At 36.6% G+C, this 20,961-nt stretch overlaps 2 protein-coding genes and 1 pseudogene across 7 annotated transcripts; 2 read left to right on the top strand and 1 right to left on the bottom strand.

Annotated features, from left to right (window-relative positions):
• Positions 1-381: 381 nt before the first annotated feature.
• LOC110773124 (ribosomal RNA small subunit methyltransferase G) lies at positions 382-5,277 on the top strand. 5 transcript variants are annotated; one of them, XM_021977634.2, is made up of 10 exons: positions 382-552; positions 641-721; positions 838-1,094; positions 1,390-1,459; positions 1,597-1,676; positions 1,791-1,853; positions 1,943-2,019; positions 2,141-2,224; positions 2,394-2,478; positions 4,133-5,277. In XM_021977634.2, exons 1-9 carry the CDS (start codon positions 475-477, stop codon positions 2,447-2,449), a joined length of 846 nt encoding a protein of 281 aa, XP_021833326.2. In that variant the 5' UTR covers positions 382-474; the 3' UTR covers positions 2,450-2,478; positions 4,133-5,277. The 5 variants fall into 5 exon arrangements, with proteins under 5 accessions (XP_021833326.2, XP_088105747.1, XP_088105749.1 ...); XM_088249621.1 differs by lacking the exon at positions 4,133-5,277 and adding an exon at positions 2,598-3,275; XM_088249623.1 differs by lacking the exon at positions 4,133-5,277 and adding an exon at positions 2,836-3,275.
• On the bottom strand, positions 3,670-6,795 carry LOC110773123 (receptor-like protein EIX2). 2 transcript variants are annotated; one of them, XM_021977632.2, is made up of 2 exons: positions 4,082-6,795; positions 3,670-3,872 (listed from the first exon to the last, which is right to left on the bottom strand). In XM_021977632.2, exon 1 carries the CDS (start codon positions 6,608-6,610, stop codon positions 4,085-4,087), a length of 2,526 nt encoding a protein of 841 aa, XP_021833324.1. In that variant the 5' UTR covers positions 6,611-6,795; the 3' UTR covers positions 3,670-3,872; positions 4,082-4,084. The 2 variants fall into 2 exon arrangements, with proteins under 2 accessions (XP_021833324.1, XP_021833325.1); XM_021977633.2 differs by having other exon boundaries at positions 3,670-3,876.
• A 9,373-nt stretch (positions 6,796-16,168) lies between these two features.
• Positions 16,169-20,808, top strand: LOC110773122 (TMV resistance protein N-like; annotated as a pseudogene).
• The last annotated feature ends 153 nt before the right edge of the window (positions 20,809-20,961 follow it).

Below are 20,961 nucleotides of genomic sequence, written 5' to 3' on the forward strand. Positions count from 1 at the left end.
GGGCTAAGTCTAGGGCAAGTCTAAGGCAAGAAAGGAAAAAAATATTATGCAACAAAATATAAACAATTTAGAAAGTAAATAAAATTGTTATGTATTTATAGGGAAAGCATCTATAATTTTTTGGTATTTTAAAAAAAAAAATTGAAAATTTTTTGGATATTTTTTGAATTTTTTAAAATATTTTTTTGGTCGCTGACATCAGCGTGACGTCAGCATGACGTCACAAAACTCGGTTTGAAGCCCAGGCAAAACCTGCCCTTGGGCTTGCCCGGGCTGGTGGGACCCACGCCAAACCAGGCTGCAGGCTGCAGCGCTGGAGCTGCTTGGGCTTGCAAGGGGGGCCTTTTGCCCGGTTCTTCTCCTGCGCTGGAGATGCTCTTAAAGACCTCCGTCGAGAAAATAAAACAAACTGCAGACCACTCAGACCAGAGAGTCAAGAGTAGAGAGAGAGAGAGAGAGAGAGAGAGAGAGGAAATGGGGGATTTATACGCTTTGGATTTTGATGGAGTTTTGTGTGATAGCTGTGGAGAGAGCTCCCTCTCTGCTGTGAAGGTTGTGTTTTGTGTTTGCGCATTTTTACAAGCTTGAAAATATTTGCTTGATTGATTGTTTAATTTGTTTGAATGGTGGTTATGTGTAGGCTGCTAAAGTGAGATGGCCAAGTTTATTCAACGGTGTGGATTCAACTTTGGAGGATTGGGTTGTTGAGCAGATGCACATAGTAAGTCCTCCATATAATAATTACACAAATTTTATGTATATAATGTATCGTTTCTAGACTGTCGGACGTTAACCCGTGTTTGAATGAAGAAGGAATAATGAATTATGGTGTGGCAGGTGAGGCCTGTGGTGGAAACTGGATATGAGAATCTGCTGCTTGTGAGGTTGCTGCTGGAGGCGAGAATACCTTCTATACGAAAGTCATCGGTCGCGGAAGGGATTACAGTGGAGGGGATATTGGAGAAGTGGTCAGAGCTGAAGCCTGTGATTATGGAAGAGTGGGGTGAGGAGAGGGATGCTCTTATTAATCTTTTTGGAAAGGTCAGGGATGAGTGGATGGATGAGGACCTAACAACTTGGATTGGTGCAAATAGGTATCCAATTCAGACTTTTCTTGCAAAGGACCCATTTATTCATATACAAAAGACAATATCATTTTAAGGTTGTTTGATTTCAGATTTAATTTATTCTTGTTTAACATAAGGGTTTTTATCTCGAAACGTCCATGTGGTTCACGAAACTATTAATCCTTTATGCGGGGTTAACATGAACGTCAAGGACGTTTTGTGATTGGAAAAAAACCCCTTAACATAATTCTAGTCTCTTCTCAAACTTGTTGGGACTGGGAGGGGTCAATGCATATCTAAGTAGGAGATAATTTGCTTGCAGATTATATCCAGGTGTTCCTGATGCTCTAAAATTTGCAAGCTCAACCATATACATTGTCACCACAAAACAGGTGAGATTATCTTTGTTTTCTCTTTCTGACACAATCCAATTAAAGACTGAAAATGTTGTGGTTTCTGTAAATGTAAACTTTTGCCCTTTGTCATTCTCTCACTTTCTTATTTCCTGTTCTTCTTTCACCTATTGCAGAGCCGATTTGCTGATGCTTTACTGCGAGAACTTGCAGGAGTTACAATACCGCCTGAAAGAATATTTGGTCTTGGAAGTGGGTTACTGGAAATTAACTTGATTTCAATCTGTGTTTGATTGTTTTGGTACTTATACCTGCGGTTGGTTTTCCCTAATGTGGAACTTTACCCTTATGTATTGAATTCCTCTTCCAGTCCCAAGGTAGAAGTATTGAAGCAGCTTCAAAAGAAACCAGAACATCAGGGGCTGAAACTGCAGTAATATACTTTTCTGCTTCGTATTTGAATTTTTTTATAAGATACTAACTGCTCAGAATTTTCGATAATATATGCTCAACATTGATCAGCTTTGTTGAAGATCGACTGGCAACCCTAAAGAATGTGATCAAAGAACCTGAATTGGATGGTTGGAATTTGTATCTAGGTAAAATTCTCCCTTTACCCTTATCAAACACAGACTCTTTAACTTGTCTATTATATTGCTGTATATGCTTCATTGTGGTACTCATTCGCTGCGGTTGCTAATTTGGGATGAATTGGATCAGGGGATTGGGGGTACAATACACAGAAGGAGAGGGAGGAGGCAGCTACAATTCCCAGGATTCGGATCCTTGAGCTTTCTGACTTCAGTAAGAAGTTGAAGTAGCTTCTTTTTCGTACTACTATTCTTCTTATTCCCTATCCAGCTGTGAATGTATTAATTCATTTAAACTGCAAACGACAAACTTCGTTGTCGGAGACTTAGAATCTTACAGTCAGAAATTTTATGTACTTCCTCTGTTGTAATCTGTTGAACAGAATTTGTCTCCTTTCAAACAAAGAAGCTGAGTATTATTGAAGTTGCAGGTGACTAACTGGGATATCTCACACAGATGCGAAAATGGTAAGTAGATGGCCTACCTACTCTTGAGCAGTTTCTATGCACTGGTTCCATTAAAATAAATAGATAAGAACAGAATCTCGATAAATAATCATGTCTACAATTGTCATTTCGCATATCAGTCAGCTTTATCAGCAGCCTATAATCAACTTGAATAGTAATACATGAATATTCGGAGTGGAGGTTGCTATGGAGTTACAAAAATGGTCATTATATTGTATGTCAGAAAACTTACAACTTACAAGTATAGCTACAGTTCCTCTTTCAAATGCCTATTGCTCTCTGCTGGACTGTCATTCTCCACTCTCTTTTTCTCATTCTGGAGCTTCTCAACAACTTCCTCCAAAGGAGGATCTCCAGGTCTTCGAAAAACTTGATCGCCAATCTTTGTTTCATAGGCCTCGGGTTGGTTCAACTCAAACTCCTTCAACTGGAGACTAGAGGGAAAGAAAGGGATAAAACTCAAGACTTCAATCTTTTCTCTTTGTTGTGAATAGCATTCTTAAGAAACGAAAGACATCTACAATCATTGAGCAATTTCTCCAGAAAGACACCAAGGAATCTCATTCTCTTTGATCTGGGGGCTAAAAGACACAAAGTGGGGGTGAAAGAAACATACCTCTGTCGTGTCTTGGCCTCGTTCCATGTTGAACGTTGTTCTGCAATTTTTATCTGTCATAAAGCACATCTCATAGCCAATCCATAAAAATTGACTTCCTACTTAATAGGTGCTCTCTTGCAATTGGCTCTATCATTGAAACCTTGATTCCAAAGAAGCGTAATTTCTTTTTCTTTTTGTACATTTCATGACTTTTGATGAATTAGTGCACAAGTTGTTCAAATTAATGTACATGTCTTTTTGTATAAATAGAAACGCTAGTGCTGCGAGCAATATCCTCTCCCCTGTTTTTGCTCTGTTTTTTCCTTCTTCATTTCTATTGCTATTTCCTTGTGTTTATGAGACTGAGATACTTTAACGCCCAATGTAGAATACAGCAAACTCGAGCGGGCCCAATGTATCATCAATTTCTCTATTCTTCTGTTTTAAGACAAGTATTTTCTTTCTTACACAGACGAAACATAATGACATCTGTTAACTCAAATTCCCTTGTTTTATTCATAACAGCAATACAGTAAAAGGCAATTTTGTCTACATTTCCTACATTGCGAAAGAAAAAAACATACACCATGAGGTACACAAGAACATCATACCAAATAGTTCATGGGAGAAGTTCCCGTTAAGTTCTTACAAATAACAGCACAACTAATCTACTAAAATAGTTCCTTTATTTCAGTGAGACCCTTATCATCACTCAAATGCTTGAAAACTAGTACAAATAGGAGTCCTTCATCGCATCCATCTTCAACTGAAGGGAAGCATGTCGTCTCAAAGGTGCCTGCCTTAAAGACAAAGGTTAAACAACCCATAAAATTGAAAAAGATAAATCACATAAACTAAGGGCCCATTTGATAATCATTTCAATTTTAGTTTTTAGTTTTCATTTCTTATGTTCAGTAATATCTGCATGTATATTCGGGGTTAAGAACAACTAACTTGCATAATTTAATTTCATAACTAGTATGTAAGAAAGATAGAAGTAATTACCATTTATTTATTAATGATCCTTTGCCTGATGATTTCTGCCTTCACGTACAGCCAATCATTCAGAAAGGTCAAGAAATTGAAGTACATGTATCTGCATGACCTGTTGAGCAAAAGAGTGCCACAAACTCCCCAAAATCCAACAGCAACCCCAAGCTCCATGCTGATGTAAAATCCTTGTGTTATGAGCCCATCTTTTTCATCTTCATTCACCAACACAGGTTGTCCTGGACCTTTTTCCTCCTCAGAGCATATCCTTGGGAGTGGTTCTCCACAAAGTTGAGGATTTCCACCATAAGCAGAGTTAAAGGTTTGGAGCTGAGTGCCTATTGGAATTTTTCCAGACAAGTAGTTTTGTGACAAGTCCAAGTAACCAATACGATATATCCGAGAAAGACTTGTTGGAATTCTGCCATTTATCTGGTTTCTTGATAAATCAAGAGATTCTAACTCCTGCAAAATTCCAATCCTTGAAGGTATTTGACCTGTTAATTGGTTTCTCGACAAGTTTAAAGAAACCAAACCAACAAGATACGTGATTTCAGTAGGAATCTCCCCACTCAACTTATTGCATGAGAGATCAATACTCTTTACAAGTCCCAGAATACTTTTGTATTTTGACCTTACTCCTTTCCATGTTAAAGATGCTTCATCATCATAAGGAGAATCATAGAGTGATTCTCCCAACCAAAAATTATTGGAATGTTCGATACTTGGACTTGAATGTCCATTTTGAGCCAAAGTAGTCCAAGTGTTGAGACATTTGGGTATAATTCCAGAGATGTTGTTTATCGACAAATCCAAAATTTGAAGTTGTGTAAGATGGCATAACTGTGGCGGGATGCTCCTATAAAACTGATTAGATCGAAGGATAATGACAGTCAAATTTAGCAGATTTTCCCCTAGCCATTCAGGTATTAATCCTGATAATTTATTTTCCCCAACATCAAGAAGTGTCAACTCCGTGCAACTCTTCAATTGTGAAGGCAACTCTCCCACAAATCTGTTATTATTTAGGTTTAGTGTCTCGATACTAAACAAGTATCCCATCGTGGCAGGAATTTTCCCAGATAAAGAGTTGTTGCTCCAATCAAGAAAGACTAATTTGTGAAAATGGTTCCAGCAATCTGGAAGATCTCCGGATAGATGGTTGCTTGAGAGATCAAGATAGGTTAAATTACTCTCCTCGGTTGTACTTGTACACAAAAATGAAGCTGACCCTGAAAATTTATTATTGGACAGATCTAGAGTGTATACGTTTGATAGGATTGAAGGGATTGGACCCTCCAATTGGTTCCAACTTGCATTTAAATAAATAGATGCTAACTCTGATCTCAAATTTCCTCTAATTTGATTGCAAGACAAATCCTTATACACCAATTTATTTCGCAAATCCCAAAACCAAGTTGGAATGGTATCAGAAATGCCAGCATCAGAAATATCCAGCCAGTGATAACTTTTCTGAGTTCGAAGCCATTTCGGGAAATACGGCCCCATCTTACAAGACCCCAATCTTATCTCATGCAATTGAAAGGGAGGAACCCAATCAAAACTGAATTTTAAAACTAGTGAGTTAGAGGATAAATCCAAAATCCTTAATTTGGAGAGTTTCGAGAAATTAGTTTCTGAAATTACTCCTTCAAAAGAATTCATACTCAAATAGATAGTCTCCAGATTGGACATCTGTCCAATACTTTCAGGTATTCTTCCACTCAATTTAGTTTCCGAGAGATCAAGATAAACAAGGTTGGGCAACCATTGGAAGATTGATGAGTTAAGATTGTTTTTGTAGAGATCGACATGAACAAGAGATTTAGAAGAATTCAAGAGAGAAACAGAGGATATAACTGGAGGAGGAAGACTACAGCCCCATAATGTCAAGTTTGTTAGTTTAGGAAGCATATTAACTACTTGCAGCCAACCAACAACATCACTGAGATTAACGAAACTTAGGTCCAAGTATTTTAGACGAGAAAGATTAGAAAGCCAATAGAGATTTTTTGCATAAATAGAATAAGTAGAGCCAAAAAGAGAATCTTGGTACCCAAGATCGAGATAATGCAAGTTTCTAAGGTTTCCAAGTTGATATGGAATTAAACCTCCAAAATTTGCATAAGAGAGATCGAGGTGTCTTAAATTGCTCAGAGATCCAATGAAATCTGGAATTTGGCTCCCATTGAAATTACTGTAATGAAGGTCCAAATATTCCAAATGCTGCAACTCAATGAGTTTAGGACTAATCTTACCTTGCAAAACTTGGAATCCAAGATCAAGCTTAACAACATGGCCAGTTTGTTTGCTGCAGTGGACTCCATCCCATTCGCAGCAATCTTTGTTTTGGGCTTCTCTTCCCCAGGAATCGAGGGGATCGCCGTCGTCAGCCACGAAACCTTGTTTAAGTGCAAGGAGTGCTTGCCTTTCCCTCTCGCGGCATCCAGTGCAAGGATTGTTCATGTGCAGTAAAATCACCACCACAATTGCATAGAGGAGTTTGAAGCAGCACCTTACTCCAACCATGTTAGTTAGAGTCATGATCAAGACGAAGAAACACAAGTATTCAGACAAAGATAAAGGCACAACCAAAACTGGTGAAGTATATATGCTTGTCTGATATCTCAAGATACAAGCATTAATTCTGTATTTATAGCCTCAACTCCTGTACAATAATTCTACAATTATTCTACTAATAGAAGGGAGACGTTCTCCCGTCTTCACGAAGGGAGACTTTCTCACGAAGATACAAGCATTAATTGTGTATTTATAATCGTTACCAACTCCTGTACAATAATTCTACTAAAACACGTGGGTGAGTCTTTGCGAAACTTACTTTCCTCCTAGTGAACTACAGTGTGAACCCCTGAAATTTCCACCGTTTGTCAGAAGAAGTAAATTACCTTTCCAGTGTGAACCCCTGAATTTGAGAGTAGTCACAAATAATAGTGATGAGTAAACAAAAGCATTCAATTGTCACCCATACCAATTAGTTAGTGACAAAAGAGTGACTATTGGCCCCTTTTTTTTTTTTTTTTTTTTTTAATGGCTTTTCATGGAAGTGGTCTAGGATTTTTGATGTATGGAAGTGATTTTTGATGGAAGTCATGTAGGGGTTAATATGATAGTTATGGACTACGAGTGATATAAAAAAACTTTAAGGACGCAATCTAATAATTTAGTAAATATCAGAGACATTTTATGATAAAAAGCCTAAATCATCTTTTGCCATCCGAGTTACTAAAAAAATTAAAATCTTTGTTGCCATTAACTGATAAAAATCCTAACTTTTATTCATTCACTAAACTGATCTTTGTTGCCATTAACTGATTTTGTGTTATCTTTTAAATCTTTTTATTATAACCTCGATGAAAAGAGGGTAATTTATTTATGAACAAATCAATACATAGATGGGGGACATAAAGCGAAACTTGAAGAACAAAACAAATAAGATATAAGTAAATGACCAATACATCGATGGGACATAAATTTCTTCATTTGTGTATTGTCATAGCTTTCCCTAGAAGGTTGCATAAATGATGAAATTTTATCATGCCTTGCTGCATTTTCTTGCACATGGAAAGCTTATTAAGTTGTCCATAAGAACTCTAAAAGTTAACAAGTGCCCAGCTATAACAGCTTCAATTACAGTTCATATTAGGAATATTAACTAGGTTCATTAATTATATTCCTGCGCATAGAGCCATATATGAACTTTCAATATGTCATTGCCTTTCTCGATACATGTTGGATCATTAACTTGAATGGCATTTTATGCATTATTATATCCATTCAATGGGTTGTAATATTGTAGCATTTCAGATACTTCCATTTCATTTGAACTTTGTATGAGGTTTCCATTTCTTCGTTGGTCTTGAATCAAGACTCTTGATTGTTTATTTTGTTGTATTACATGTGCTTGTCTGATATCTCAAGATACAAGCATTAATTGTGTATTTATAATCGTTACCAACTCCTGTACAATAATTCTACTAAAACAATTGATTCACGAAGGGAGACTTTCTAATGCACCAAACATGGGTGAGTCTTTGCCAAACGTACTTTCCTCCTAGTGAACTACAGTGTGAACCCCTCAAATTTCCACCGTTTGTCAGAAGTAAATTACCTTTCCAGTGTGAACCCCTAAATTTGAGATGAAAATTCCTTTAAGAGATGATGATGTTGCCTCTTTTACGTCAATATGCAGAGAATAGCTAGGTGCTGACAGGAAATGCGTGTCCTCCGAGTCTCATCTTGGGTTCACCTTGGAAGGACATGCATGGGCCAATTCACAGTTAATCACTCCCAGCAGAAGGAAAATTTCTCCCTTGCGACAAGCCAAGATTCGAGTACTGACACCAAATTTTCAATTTTTTGAATAACCTAAAGGGGTCTATTATTAGGGGCATTGACAAATCAGTCCAGATTCAAGGTCCAAAGAACAAAAAAGCTGCAGGTCTAAAAAATTGAAAAAAACGGTTCGCATACGCAATGAGTCTTGTATGTCAGCATTAATTTTGCACCCTATTTACATCAATGCCACTGGGGAATGATACATACAAACGCTGCCATATACTTTTCCATTTTGAGATATATATATATATATATACGCATTCTTAGCACTAGTGTTAGAGCATTCAAAGTGGGGGGGTGTATGTTAAATATACACCCCGAGTCACCGGAATCATCTCCAATGGTGAGATGTAAATGGATGTAAATATACATCATCACCACCATGGGGATGTAAAATAAAATGTATATTTACATCCATTTTTACATCCCTTGCAGGCGGGACCCACCCGAGAAAAGAGAAGAAAAATGAAGAAAAGTCAACATAAACGGCTGGGACCCACGGCTACACCCCCGAATTTACACACCCCCACTGGAGCAAAAAACATATTTACACCCCCCGGAGGTGTAAATAGGATGTAAAAGTGGCTTTACACCCCCGAATTTACACCCCCCCACTGTGGATGCTCTTATAGATAAATATTATACAATTTAATTTTTATAAACAAATTCAAAAAAACGAGACATTTAGTTATATACTCATTCTTAGCACTAGTGATATAGGTAAATCCTACACTTTTTAATTTTTATAAACAAGCCCAAAAATTGATAGTTGACCTTATTAAATTTAATTTTGATTATTAAATTACTTTAATGCTCTATTGAGTGTTTTGGGGTTGAACTTATTTTAAGAAATCGATGTCAGTTTTGTAATTTATAAAAAGTTCGAAATCTCTTTGTTATGTCGTAAATGAGTTTTATGTGTGTTTCTAAAGTCCATTTCATGTTGAGTTTTTTAATAATTTGGGCCTCTATATTGGATATAATAGTGAATCGCCTAACAACAAACTATTGCCAACTAGGGATGGAAAAAATCCCCGTTGGGTCCCCGACCTAATAGGGGGAGATTTAGGGGCAAAACGGGTATTGGGTACGGGGATCTCCTAACTTAAAAAATCCCTGATGGGTATAGGGCGAGGATGGTATTGGCGTCCCCGTCCCTGAACCCGACTCGAAAATATATATGTTTATATTCAAATAAATAAATATATAATTATAATATTTATGTTTACCTTAAGTTAACCTCCCTCTCCTAATTCTTCTTAATATATGCTTATAATTAGGGTATACTAGTGATTTGCCTCCTGAACTTGTACCTAATTTTTGATTTACCCCCTATCCTTTTTTTTAGAAAAGGATATGAACTTCTATTTTTCGCCAATTTCCCCCTTACCGTCTAAATCATCAACATTTCATCCAATTTTATGTTAAATCATTAAAAATAAATTTATTTTTTAGAAAAAATTAAAGAGAAAGATAACCCAAAAAACAAAAAACAAAAAAAACCTATCCCCACCCACAGACCCCCCTCTGTCTTCCCCACTACCCAGCCACCATTCCTTCTTCTCTCTCCTTCCTTCGACAACAACCAAACCTACCCTTCCTCCCTCTCTCTCTCTCTCCTCTTTTCCCTCTTTCCTCGACAACAAATAAATCTTTATCTCCACCCTATTTCTCTTCTGCCTCAATATTTTTGAATTGTGGAAGTTGAAACCCTCATTGCTTACAGCAAAAACAATCAGAAAGCCAAAAAAAAAAACTGGGATTTGTGTATCAGATATCAAATATATGTTGTGTTTTTTGTTCCTTGAGCTTAGCTGAGAGAGAAGATGGAGGGGAAGGATGAAATATTGGAGGTGGGACATAGATCTCGGTTTTTCAGGAGTTTTATGGCGGTGGTTGAAATCTGGGAGTTGACGACAACCCCTAGTTGAATTCCTCCATAAGCTTTTCAAGCTTTTCTCAGTTTTTCTATCATCTCAGTTAGAAGCAACAATGGAGGTTCATTAGAGGATTTGTGGGAGAGTGAGAGAGGAAAAGAATGAGAGAGTGGGCTGGAGAGGGGTGGATCTGTAGGGGTTAAGTCGAGAGAGAGATAGAGAGAGAGAGAGGGGTGGCAGGTGGCCTTTCAAAAAATATATATATTTCTATCATTATTATTTTGAATTTTAAATTGTTTTATTTTATTTTAATATAAATATGACCAATTTGCCCTCATATTTAACGGCAAATTGGATGAAATGTTGAGGATTTAGACGGCAAGGGGGAAATTGGCAGAAGAAAAAAAATTTCATATCCTTAATTTTCTAAAAAACAAGGATAGGGGGCTAATTGAAAGAGAGGTACAAGTTCAGGGGGTAAATCACCAGTATACCCTTATAATTATAATGCACCAAACATGGGTGAGTCTTTGCCATCCCAGTGAACTACAATGTGAACCCTTGAAATTGCCACCGTTTTCCAAATGTAAATTACCTTTCCAGTGTAAACCCCTGAATTTGAGATGAAAATTCCTTGAAGAGATGATAATGTTGCCTCTTTTACGACAATATGCAGAGAATAGCTAGGTGGCTCCCCCAATTGAAAATTTGTTCTGTTCCCATATTATGCGCATGAGCATGCAAACACACATATATATATATATATATATATATATATATATATATATATATTGATAGGTCACGTTTGGTGTCTAGGATTGGATTGGATGAAACAACTCAATCGAATCAACACATCTTGAATTAAGAAATGAAGTAGAGATGAAGGATTTTTACAATTTGTGGGGATTAGAACGGGTAAGCTATAAGGTGTTAATTTCCTGCCATTTTATAGGGATTAGAAGACAAACTTGCTTCATGAAAACATTGAATGTAAATTGTAAGAGAATTATAAAAATAATTGAGAATGTAAAAGTATCTTGCGCAATTTCTCCAGCAAGACACAAAGGAATCTCATTCTCTTTGATCTGGAGGCTAAAAGACAGAAAGTGGGGGTGAAAGAAACATGCCTCTGTCGTGTCTTGGCCTCGTTCCATGTTGAACATGATTGTGCATTTCATAGCAATCTCAGCTACCGTATCCTGCGAGGGGAAAAGAAGCCCTTACTAACTCGAGGCCTACGAAATAAAAAAAGTTATTAAAAAGTTAGAAAAAAGAGTTTTAAAAAAGTTTTTAAAAAAACTCCCAATATAGCCGACCGGCTATACTATTTATTAAAAAAAGTTTTAAAAAAACCCCTAAGGACAGCCGAGCGGCTATACTATTTATTGGAAAAATTAGGGTGTATGCAGAGAGGGCGGATGAGGGAGCTAAGGGGAAGAATTTGTGTTGAAAAGGGATGGGAGAAGTCATGGGTTAATTAGGTTAGGTTTTTCTTATAAATAATTTTTTTAGTTTTAAATATTTAAAATATTTTAGTTAAACAAAATTGACATAAATGCCCTTAAACTTAATGGAAAGTTTAACAGAAATAGACGTGGGTGATACATTGCAACACTCTATAGAGTTTAGGTGGTTAATAGTAAAAATTAAAGGTTCAAGTGGTAATCACGCACATGCCTAAAAGTTCATGTGGTATTTATGCAAATTTCCCTAAAAAATCAACAACAACCAAAAAAAAAACCAGTATAGCCGTGCGGCTGTACTATATATATATTTTTTAAAGGCTTTTTATCACAAATGGTCCCTGAGATTTGCAAAATTATCACCTTTCGTCCCTAACTTTTTTTTGTGACACTAATGGTCCTTAAGGTTAGCATCCACACATCAAAATGGACCATGCCGTTAGTTTTCGTCAAATTTTCTATTTAAGTGATGATGTGTCACATGTGTGGAGTCCACACATCCAATGGTGTAGAGCCACGTGGCTTTATATATAATATAATATATTTTAAAAACTTAAAATCCTTAAAAAAAATAAAATTAAAAGCAACTTAAATCTTTTTTTTAATATATTTTTTAGAGTGCTGCTAAACGAACCCTAAAATTAACTGAGTACACCCTATGATCTAAGTACACCCTAATATTTTAATTAAAATGTAAAATTAACTAAGTACACCCTATAGAACTACCACAAATACCCCTGATACACCCTAATACTTGTAGCATTATTTTATAGTTGATTTTCAGCTTGATTTTTTTAATAGTGTTTATAAATCTTTGACTTTTCATATGGATTTATGCTTCTACTAAAATTGTTGACACTTTTTTTGCAATTACAAGTTCTTGCAATCACCACCTCTTTCGTTAAAAACACAATAGGACAAATGGGAAATTAAATACAAATTATCTCATAACATTTTTTGTGTTGGAAGAAGCCAAATGAGCAAAAAGCCATCATAATTACCCATGCACGAAGCTGAGACAAACGCATGGAGATTTATCCATGGCTCCAAAAATAAAAATAAAAAGACATGCTTTTGGTTGTTCAGAGAGGGTCTAGGTAAGTCAGATTGATTTTCATATTCATAAAGAAACTTTGACTTTGACTTTGATTCGGTTTCTTTTCTTATTGTTGATTGGGTAATTAGGATGATAAAAGATTGTTGGAGCATAAACACAAAGAACAGGAAGAAAGAAACAGCACAGACGATTGCAAAGGGTTGGAAACCAAGTAATCCAAGTTGCCAAGAAATAGTTCTGAGAAGAAAGAAGGAAGGCTTCATCTACTCCAAGCCATTCTGACTCGCGGATCACAAAGATGGGAATCAAGTAATCTCTTGATTAGGGTTGAATATGGTTAATAAGGTGTACTTATTAAAATTATATTTGTTTCATAATTCCACATATCCTTTTTGGTCATTTTATATTAGGGTAAATCAGTAATTCAATATATTTTTTTGTAATTTGGTGTACTCAGTTAATTTTAGGGTTCATTTAGCAGCACTCATTTTTTAATATATTTCTCTCTCTCCCTCTCCATGTGTTCTCTTTCCCTCCCCCCCAGACCCACTCCTCTCTCTCTCTCTCTAAAAAAAATTAAGTTGCTTTTAATTTATTTATAAAACCACGTGGCTCTATACCATTGGATGTTAATGAATTTTAAGTTTTAAAAAATTATATTATATTTAAAACCACGTGGCTCTATACCATTGGATGTGTGGGCTCCACACATATGCCACGTTAACAATTTAACAGAAAATTTAAACGAAGCTAACGGCAGGGACCATTTTGATGTGCAGAGGGTAACCTTAAGGACTATTAGTGTCACAAAAAAAACGTTAGGGACAAAATGTGATATTTTCGTAAACCTCAGGGACCATTTGTCATAAGAAGTCTTTAAAAAAAAAATTAAGAAATGGAAACCCTAGGCTGCCCTTTTTTTTTTGGTTAAAAAAATAGTATAGACCTGAGTATAGGAGGCGGCCAAATTTTTTTTTTTAATAGGAAAAAATAGGCTATACTATTAATTTCAAATTAAAACCAGAGTATAGCCGAGCGGCTATACGCCTACCAATCATTTGACTTCTGATGCCGATATATAATTCCCACTAAGGATGGCAACCGGCCGGTTCGGGGACGGGTATGGAAATACCATCCCTGTCCCCGCTCCCCATCCCCTCACTCGTCCCCGCCCCAATCCCCGATAAGAAATTTCGGGGAATCCCCGTTCCCGTTCCCTTCGGGGGGTTGTCTCCCAAACTCGCCCCGAATCCCCGGTTTTTATTTATTAAAAATATACTACACTCAATTTTGTCACCAAAAAAAAAAAAAACTCAATTACATTCAATTAAACCATAAAATTCAACTTAACTACTTAAAATCACATAACCAATTTGACAAACTAATAGAAATCATATATTCCACAATCAAAACTAAATATTTTGTCGTAAAATTCTTATTTTACTACTAAAATTAACAACAACAAAATAAATTAAAGACCTACGAAAATAAAAGATAAAAAAAACAAAAAAAACTAGTAGAACTATAGCACCAACAACGTAGCTTCATCAGACAATATGGAATCGAAGGAGGTTCTAATAACGGGGAGAACACATAAAAAAAACAATTTCCATATGTTTCTTGGTCAACCAAGAAAATCATGAATTGTTTCCTATTGCTTTATTGAAATATATATTCTATATTCTATATTCATTAATTAAAAAATTTATATATATCACTAATCGGGCCGGGTTCGGGGATGGGGATAACGATACCATCCCCAGCCCATCTCCAACCGGGGATTTTAAAAATTTAGGGATCCCCATAGCCGCCCCCGATTTTCAGCGAAATCTTCCCCCGTTAGGGGCGGGTACCCGACGGGGATTTTTGCCATCCCTAATTCCCACTAATGGTCAAGGTATCTTTGTTTTCATTAAGATTTCGACTTCTCTACCTTCGGTGGTCGTCGTCACCATCAGTCCAAATCTAAAGCCAAAGCACCCACCAGTGCAATAAAAAACAACAATCAACTACGAAAAAACAAAAACAGAAAAAGAACTCACAGAAAATCGTAATGGGATTAGATCTAGAGGAATATGATCGCAGAATACAACGACGACGAAGTTGTGATGGGGCCAAAGTCAAAGGATGCCCTAAGGAAGCTAAGACATTAGCTATAGAATTGGCCTTCTTCACATAAGGTAGATAAGTGAGACATGTCTGCATTGAGCTGCGCAATACACCACGGCACAGAGACGCGCCCGTTTAGTATTTAAAGAAATAAATAAAGTCCACTATATTTTTTTTTAAAGACATAAGTTCACTATTTTTAACTTAGGGACCTCCTTTTTGTTTTTGTTTTAATTATATGATCCCTTCCCTCTTAAGAAAAATAGTGAACTTATGTTTAAAAAAAGAAAAATAAATAGTGAACTATTTTTTTTTTGGGAGGGGTCGGTCACTACTTTAGTTCAATATGATGCTAATCACCTGCATTATGAAAAAGTAACTACTCATGTACCTGTATTTGGAATTATGAAAAAGGAACTACATTGCAGTTTTACATTTAATTATGATGCCATGGGGGTTGGAACATGAGAAGGAAAAAACCCAAAAGTAGCGAGCGACCCCTCTTTCTCAACAAAACCTGTAACCACTGTATTCTTTCACTACTGTAGACAACATAGATGAGAAGAAGAGCATGAGAAGCAGAGAAGAGGTATAAGAGGGAGATAGTCGGTTCAGTTCGGCCTTCAAGGTTACTTTACTTGACCTACAAGGTTACTTGGGCTCCAAGACATGATGTATGTGTGCCTCCTACGAGGAGAAGAGTACATTCAGAATTACCCAGCACTCTCTCTTTCAGATATTATCTCTGATATTCTTTTCTTCTAGCTAATGTCGTAAGGAAGGAATTTAAAAAAATAAAAGGATGAGGATGAGAATGTCCTCTCTTAGCTAAAAAAACTTCAACTTAATTGTTTTCTTTGTAGATATGTTGAACGGTAATATGATCAAATGGCAGAAATAAGTGCCAGATGTCTTGAATACTTGTTCGAATGGACCAAGGGACCAAAATCTTCTTTATATGGATTTGAACTAAAATTTTGGAATCACCTTCCAAGTTCGGAAGATGGAATCATGGGATATTGAAGCCCAAGTTAAGGCATGTTGTAAAGCTAAAGCTTCCGCTTGTGATACAAAAGCAAAACCAAGAGGGATAGATCCAGCAATGAACCCTTTTTCTTTTGATGTAACTCCATTCCTTTACTTTAAAAAAAAGTTAAAGAATTAATACCCCAAAACTCATTACATGTTCCCCACTAGCTCACTGTGGATGAAGAAACCCATGGGTTTGGGATACAGATAACAAAAAGAAGAAGTAAAGGTAGCGTCTCAGTAACAAAACAAACATCTTCAACTTAATCACAATTCACATTCACGTTGAAGGGAGTAGGAAACTGCTTCGTGAGCATGAGAGGCCTGACATATAGCAAGAGAATAAGAGCCCAATTCTTTGAGGCTCTTTAGTTTATTTGCCTCCTATGGCCAATCGACGAATCTTTTCTTCTTCTTCTTCTTCTTCTTCTTCTTCTTCTGTCACTCATGATTCATGGACACATGAGGTCTTTCTAAGTTTTAGAGGTGAGGATACACGCACCAATTTTACAGATCATTTGTACAAGGCCTTGTCCGATCAGGGCATCATCACCTTCATTGATCGTGAGCTTACAAGAGGAGAAGAAATGTCCCCAGCCTTTCTCAAAGCAATTGAAGAGTCAAGGTTTTCTCTCATTGTATTCTCTGAAAACTATGCATCCTCAAGGTGGTGCTTAGATGAACTTGTCAAGATCCTTCAGTGTAAAGAACGAAAGCAACAAATAGTTTTGCCCATATTTTACAAGGTGGATCCGTCCCATGTACGAAACCAAACAAAAAGTTATAGAGATGCATTTGCTGAACATAACTGCAGATATAAGGATAACATGGAGAAGGTGCTAAAATGGAGGAACGCTCTTAGAGAAGCAGCAAATTTGTCCGGACATATTTTCAAGGATGGAGAGTATATTTCTACCCACTATAGTGCATATATAAATATCATTAATTTAGTGGCTTCTATATTTAATTGCGAGGTTTATGGTTAAAATTGTTACTCATTAAGAAAAAGTGTAGAAATATTTTTGCTCACCACTTTAACTCAAGTTGTACCTTTATCACAATTCTCAACTCTTGACACGTTTCCATGGACATGACCATAGTTAACTCTTTATTTTTATTTTATTTTTAATACAAGTGATTGGGGGAGGGGGTTTACACACAAATATTCATTGGGTGCTTGGGGGTCGAATCTTTACCCACATGAGTAGGTGGAAGAATTCAACCAACTAAGCTATACCCATTGACTAGTTAACTCTTTGCTTTGTATTTGTGGAACCATAGTTATGCTCATGGACACATGTCAAGTGTTGGGAAGGATAGTGATGATATACTATGAGTTAAAGTGGTAAGCAAACATGCTCCCGATAAAGTATTTCTTTGGTTATATTTAATTGTTTTGATGAAAACCGAAAACAGTAGGGAGAATTTTTTATTTTTATTTTTATTGGATAACTGTAAAGGAGGAGAAGATTCAAAACCAAAGGCGTACTAGCATATATGATACATAACATTGTATACTATATATACTACACTATTAGTTTCCAATCAAAGAGAGAGCGCGCTTGATAAAACTAGTCAATATTGTGAGGTTTATGGTTAAGTGTAAGTTTGATTCACTAACTGCGTCAAATTTTGTTAAACTTTGTAGGTATGAAGCTACATTTATCAACGATATCGTTGAGGGGATCTTAATCCAAGTAATGAACCGGACATATTGGAATGTGGCCAAGTCCAGTTGGAATTCAGTCTCGTATACAAGGTGTGGAAAAGCTTTTAGATGTTGGTGGGAAGGGTCGTCGCATGGTTGGGATATGGGGGACATCTGGAATAGGCAAGACAACAATTGCAAAAGTAGTTTACAATGCAATTGCCCACCAGTTTGAAGGAAGTTGTTTCTTGGTAGATGTTAGAGAAAATTTAATGCCGCATAATGGAGGATTAATCCAACTGCAGGAGACTCTTCTTCATGAGATTCTAGGTGCCAAAAGGTTGAAAATTGTCAGCGCTGATAAAGGGATGAATGTTATACAGAAACAGTTGAGTCATAAAAAAATTCTCTTAATTCTTGATGATGTGAATCAATTGGAGCAATTAGACAACTTGGCTGGAGTTGGTTGGTTTGGTGAGGGAAGTAGAGTCATCATAACTACACAAGATAGCGGATTGCTAAAATGTCATGGAATTGAGTTGATATACAAGGTCCAGAAGTTATGTGGCGACCAAGCTCTTGAGCTTTTCAGTTTGAATGCCTTCGGAAGCAACAAACCTCCAAACGATTATTTGGAACTCACACAACGTGCAATAGCCTATGCTCAAGGACTTCCACTAGCTCTAACGCTTTTAGGTTCCCATCTTCGTAATAAAGGTGTACATCGTTGGCAAGCTGTATTATTAGATGGTTACGGAGGAGATTCTTACACAAGTATTCAAAAAATACTTAGAAAAAGTTATGATGCCTTGAAAACTTCCGTGCAACAAGTTTTTCTAGACATTGCATGTTTCTTCAAGGGTGAAGATAAGGACTATGTGCTACAAATAGTAAGCAAAGTACTCATTGAGAAGGCAATGATAACTATTCAAAGCAATATGATTTTGATGCATGACTTGCTAGAACAACTAGGTAAGGATATAGTTCACGAAGAATCTTCCAATGATCCTGGCAAGCGTAGTAGACTATGGTTTCACCAGGATGTATTCCAAGTTCTAACAGAAAACACAGTAAGTATAATATATGTTCCTATATTCAATTTGACAAGTAGTACCTTATGTGACCTATAATTTTCTTAACAAAATGTACTTGCATTTTGGTTTGAAAAACGACTCGATATCTTGGTATTAATACTTTTCCATCTCAGGGTACAAGAAAAATTAAAGGTATCATGGTGAAGTGTCCAAAGCCAAATGAAATACCCTTGATCTTGAATGAAAAAAGCTTATCTAGGATGGTAAATCTTGAAATTTTCATAAACCCTAATGCAGTTCTATCTAGATGCATTGACCATCTGCCCAACGAGTTGAGGTTGATTGATTGGGGTAGATGTCAGTTACAATTTTTCCCATCCAATTTTCATGCAAGGCATCTTGTTGTATTCAATATGCCTTGTAGTGATATTAGACAATTAGAGATATTTAAGGTACGTACTTCAAATTATTTTCATCTATTATTATTTCGAATAAAGTTGTTATTTTCACGACACAAATTATTGTTTTTTTTTTTTGCTTTTGTTTTTTTTTTTTAAAGTTTGGGATTTGATTATTTCCTATGTCATGTTTTTGTCTCACAAAATTGCCCAAATGTGACATCTATAAATTTAAGTGGGTGTGAATTCTTAGAAAAAATCTCTGACTTATCTGGAATCCCAACCATAAAGTTCTTGAATCTAAGTGAGTGTACAAGTTTGGTTGAGGTTCATGATTCTGTTGGATTCCTTGATAAACTTGTTAAGCTGGATCTTAGAGAATGCGTTAAGCTTACGAGGTTCGCAACAAGACTTAGATTGAAATCCCTTAAAAGTCTTTGTGTTCGTAATTGCCAAAGGCTTGAGAGTTTCCCAGAAATAGAGGACGAGATGGAATGCCTAACGATTTTGAATATGGATGGAAGTGGCATAAGGGAACTGCCTTCATCAATTGTAAATCTTACAAGGCTTCAAGAATTGAGAGGTGATCATTGTGAGAACCTTACAGTTACGTCATTAGGTAGTGTATGTGGATTGCAACACCTCACTGATCTGAGTTTCAAAGGGTGCCGAAAACTCCTTACATTCCGCGATAAGGTGAAGTCTGAAGTTTCATCCAGCAATACCAAATTACAGCAGCTTTTAAGTAACTCAAACATCCCATAAGCGCTTCCCAGCCTGCGTTTTTTTTTATCTCCACGGATGCAATTTCTCAGAAAGTGATTTCCTCGTGCCTCTTGGTTGCTGGAACGCATTAACAGAACTTGATTTATCGGGAAACAATTTTGTCACGCTTCCGGGATGCATTAGCAACTTTGTCAACTTGTTGATTCTTAGATTGCATGGTTGCAAGCGGCTTCGGGAAATTCCAGAAGTGCTTCCACCAACAGTAGCTTGGTTATACCTGCCTAATTGCACAGCATTGGAAAATTTTCCAAAATTGACCCAGGGGGTTTGGTGGCTGGATTTGGTCAATTGCTTTAGACTACGCGGCATCGTTACAGAAAATATTTTTCTGAATCAGGTTTCTGTTCTGTAATCTCTCTCTCTCTCTCTCTCTCTCTCTCTCTCTCTCACTCTCTCTATCAATTATTTCGTTAACATGATTATTACTGTAACTAAGTATTCTATTCTATTAATGTAGCTACCACGTTCTGTATCCAAAATTATACTTCCAGGCAATGAAGTCGAAATTATACTTCCAGGCAATGAAGTTCCAAAGTGGTTCAGGTGTTGTAAAGATGCAACCGTAGTTGAAGTAGATCTTGATTCAGATGAGGAACGCGTTGCTGGATGTGAAGTTTGTTTTGAAATTCCTCCAAATGTAAAATGGCAGTCGACCTTAAGTTTACTTCTATGTGTTAGTTATCATGATCCTTATTATTTTCATGCCAAGATTCTTATCAATGGAAAACTCATCAATGAGATATGGGTTAGGGATGAGGATCCAACAGAGACACAGGAAACTCATATGTGGCTCAAGTGTATTTCATTATCAGATTTGAATCCGCAAGGGAAAGGAAGAAAGACGCCAATGCAGCAGGGTAATACTAATACGTATAGATTTCAAGTTATATTTAACTTCCCAGACCCAGATGGAGGGCCGATAGGCTTTAAAACCTGCGGGGTTCACCTACTAGGCCACCAGGTACAGGTTGACGATGATGAATGAATCAACGACTAGTGATGGGAAGAAGAGGCCTCGTGGATCAGAAGAAGAGCAATGGCTTTGCTCATCATCTTCAGAACCAACGGATCAGCCAAAGCAGAGACATATTGATATTGATGAGGACCAAAAGTATGTAAATTGATCCATTAAATGTTG

Source organism: Prunus avium, chromosome 2, assembly GCF_965620075.1.
Source record: "Prunus avium chromosome 2, drPruAviu1.hap1.1, whole genome shotgun sequence".
Taxonomy (NCBI): Eukaryota; Viridiplantae; Streptophyta; class Magnoliopsida; order Rosales; family Rosaceae; genus Prunus; species Prunus avium.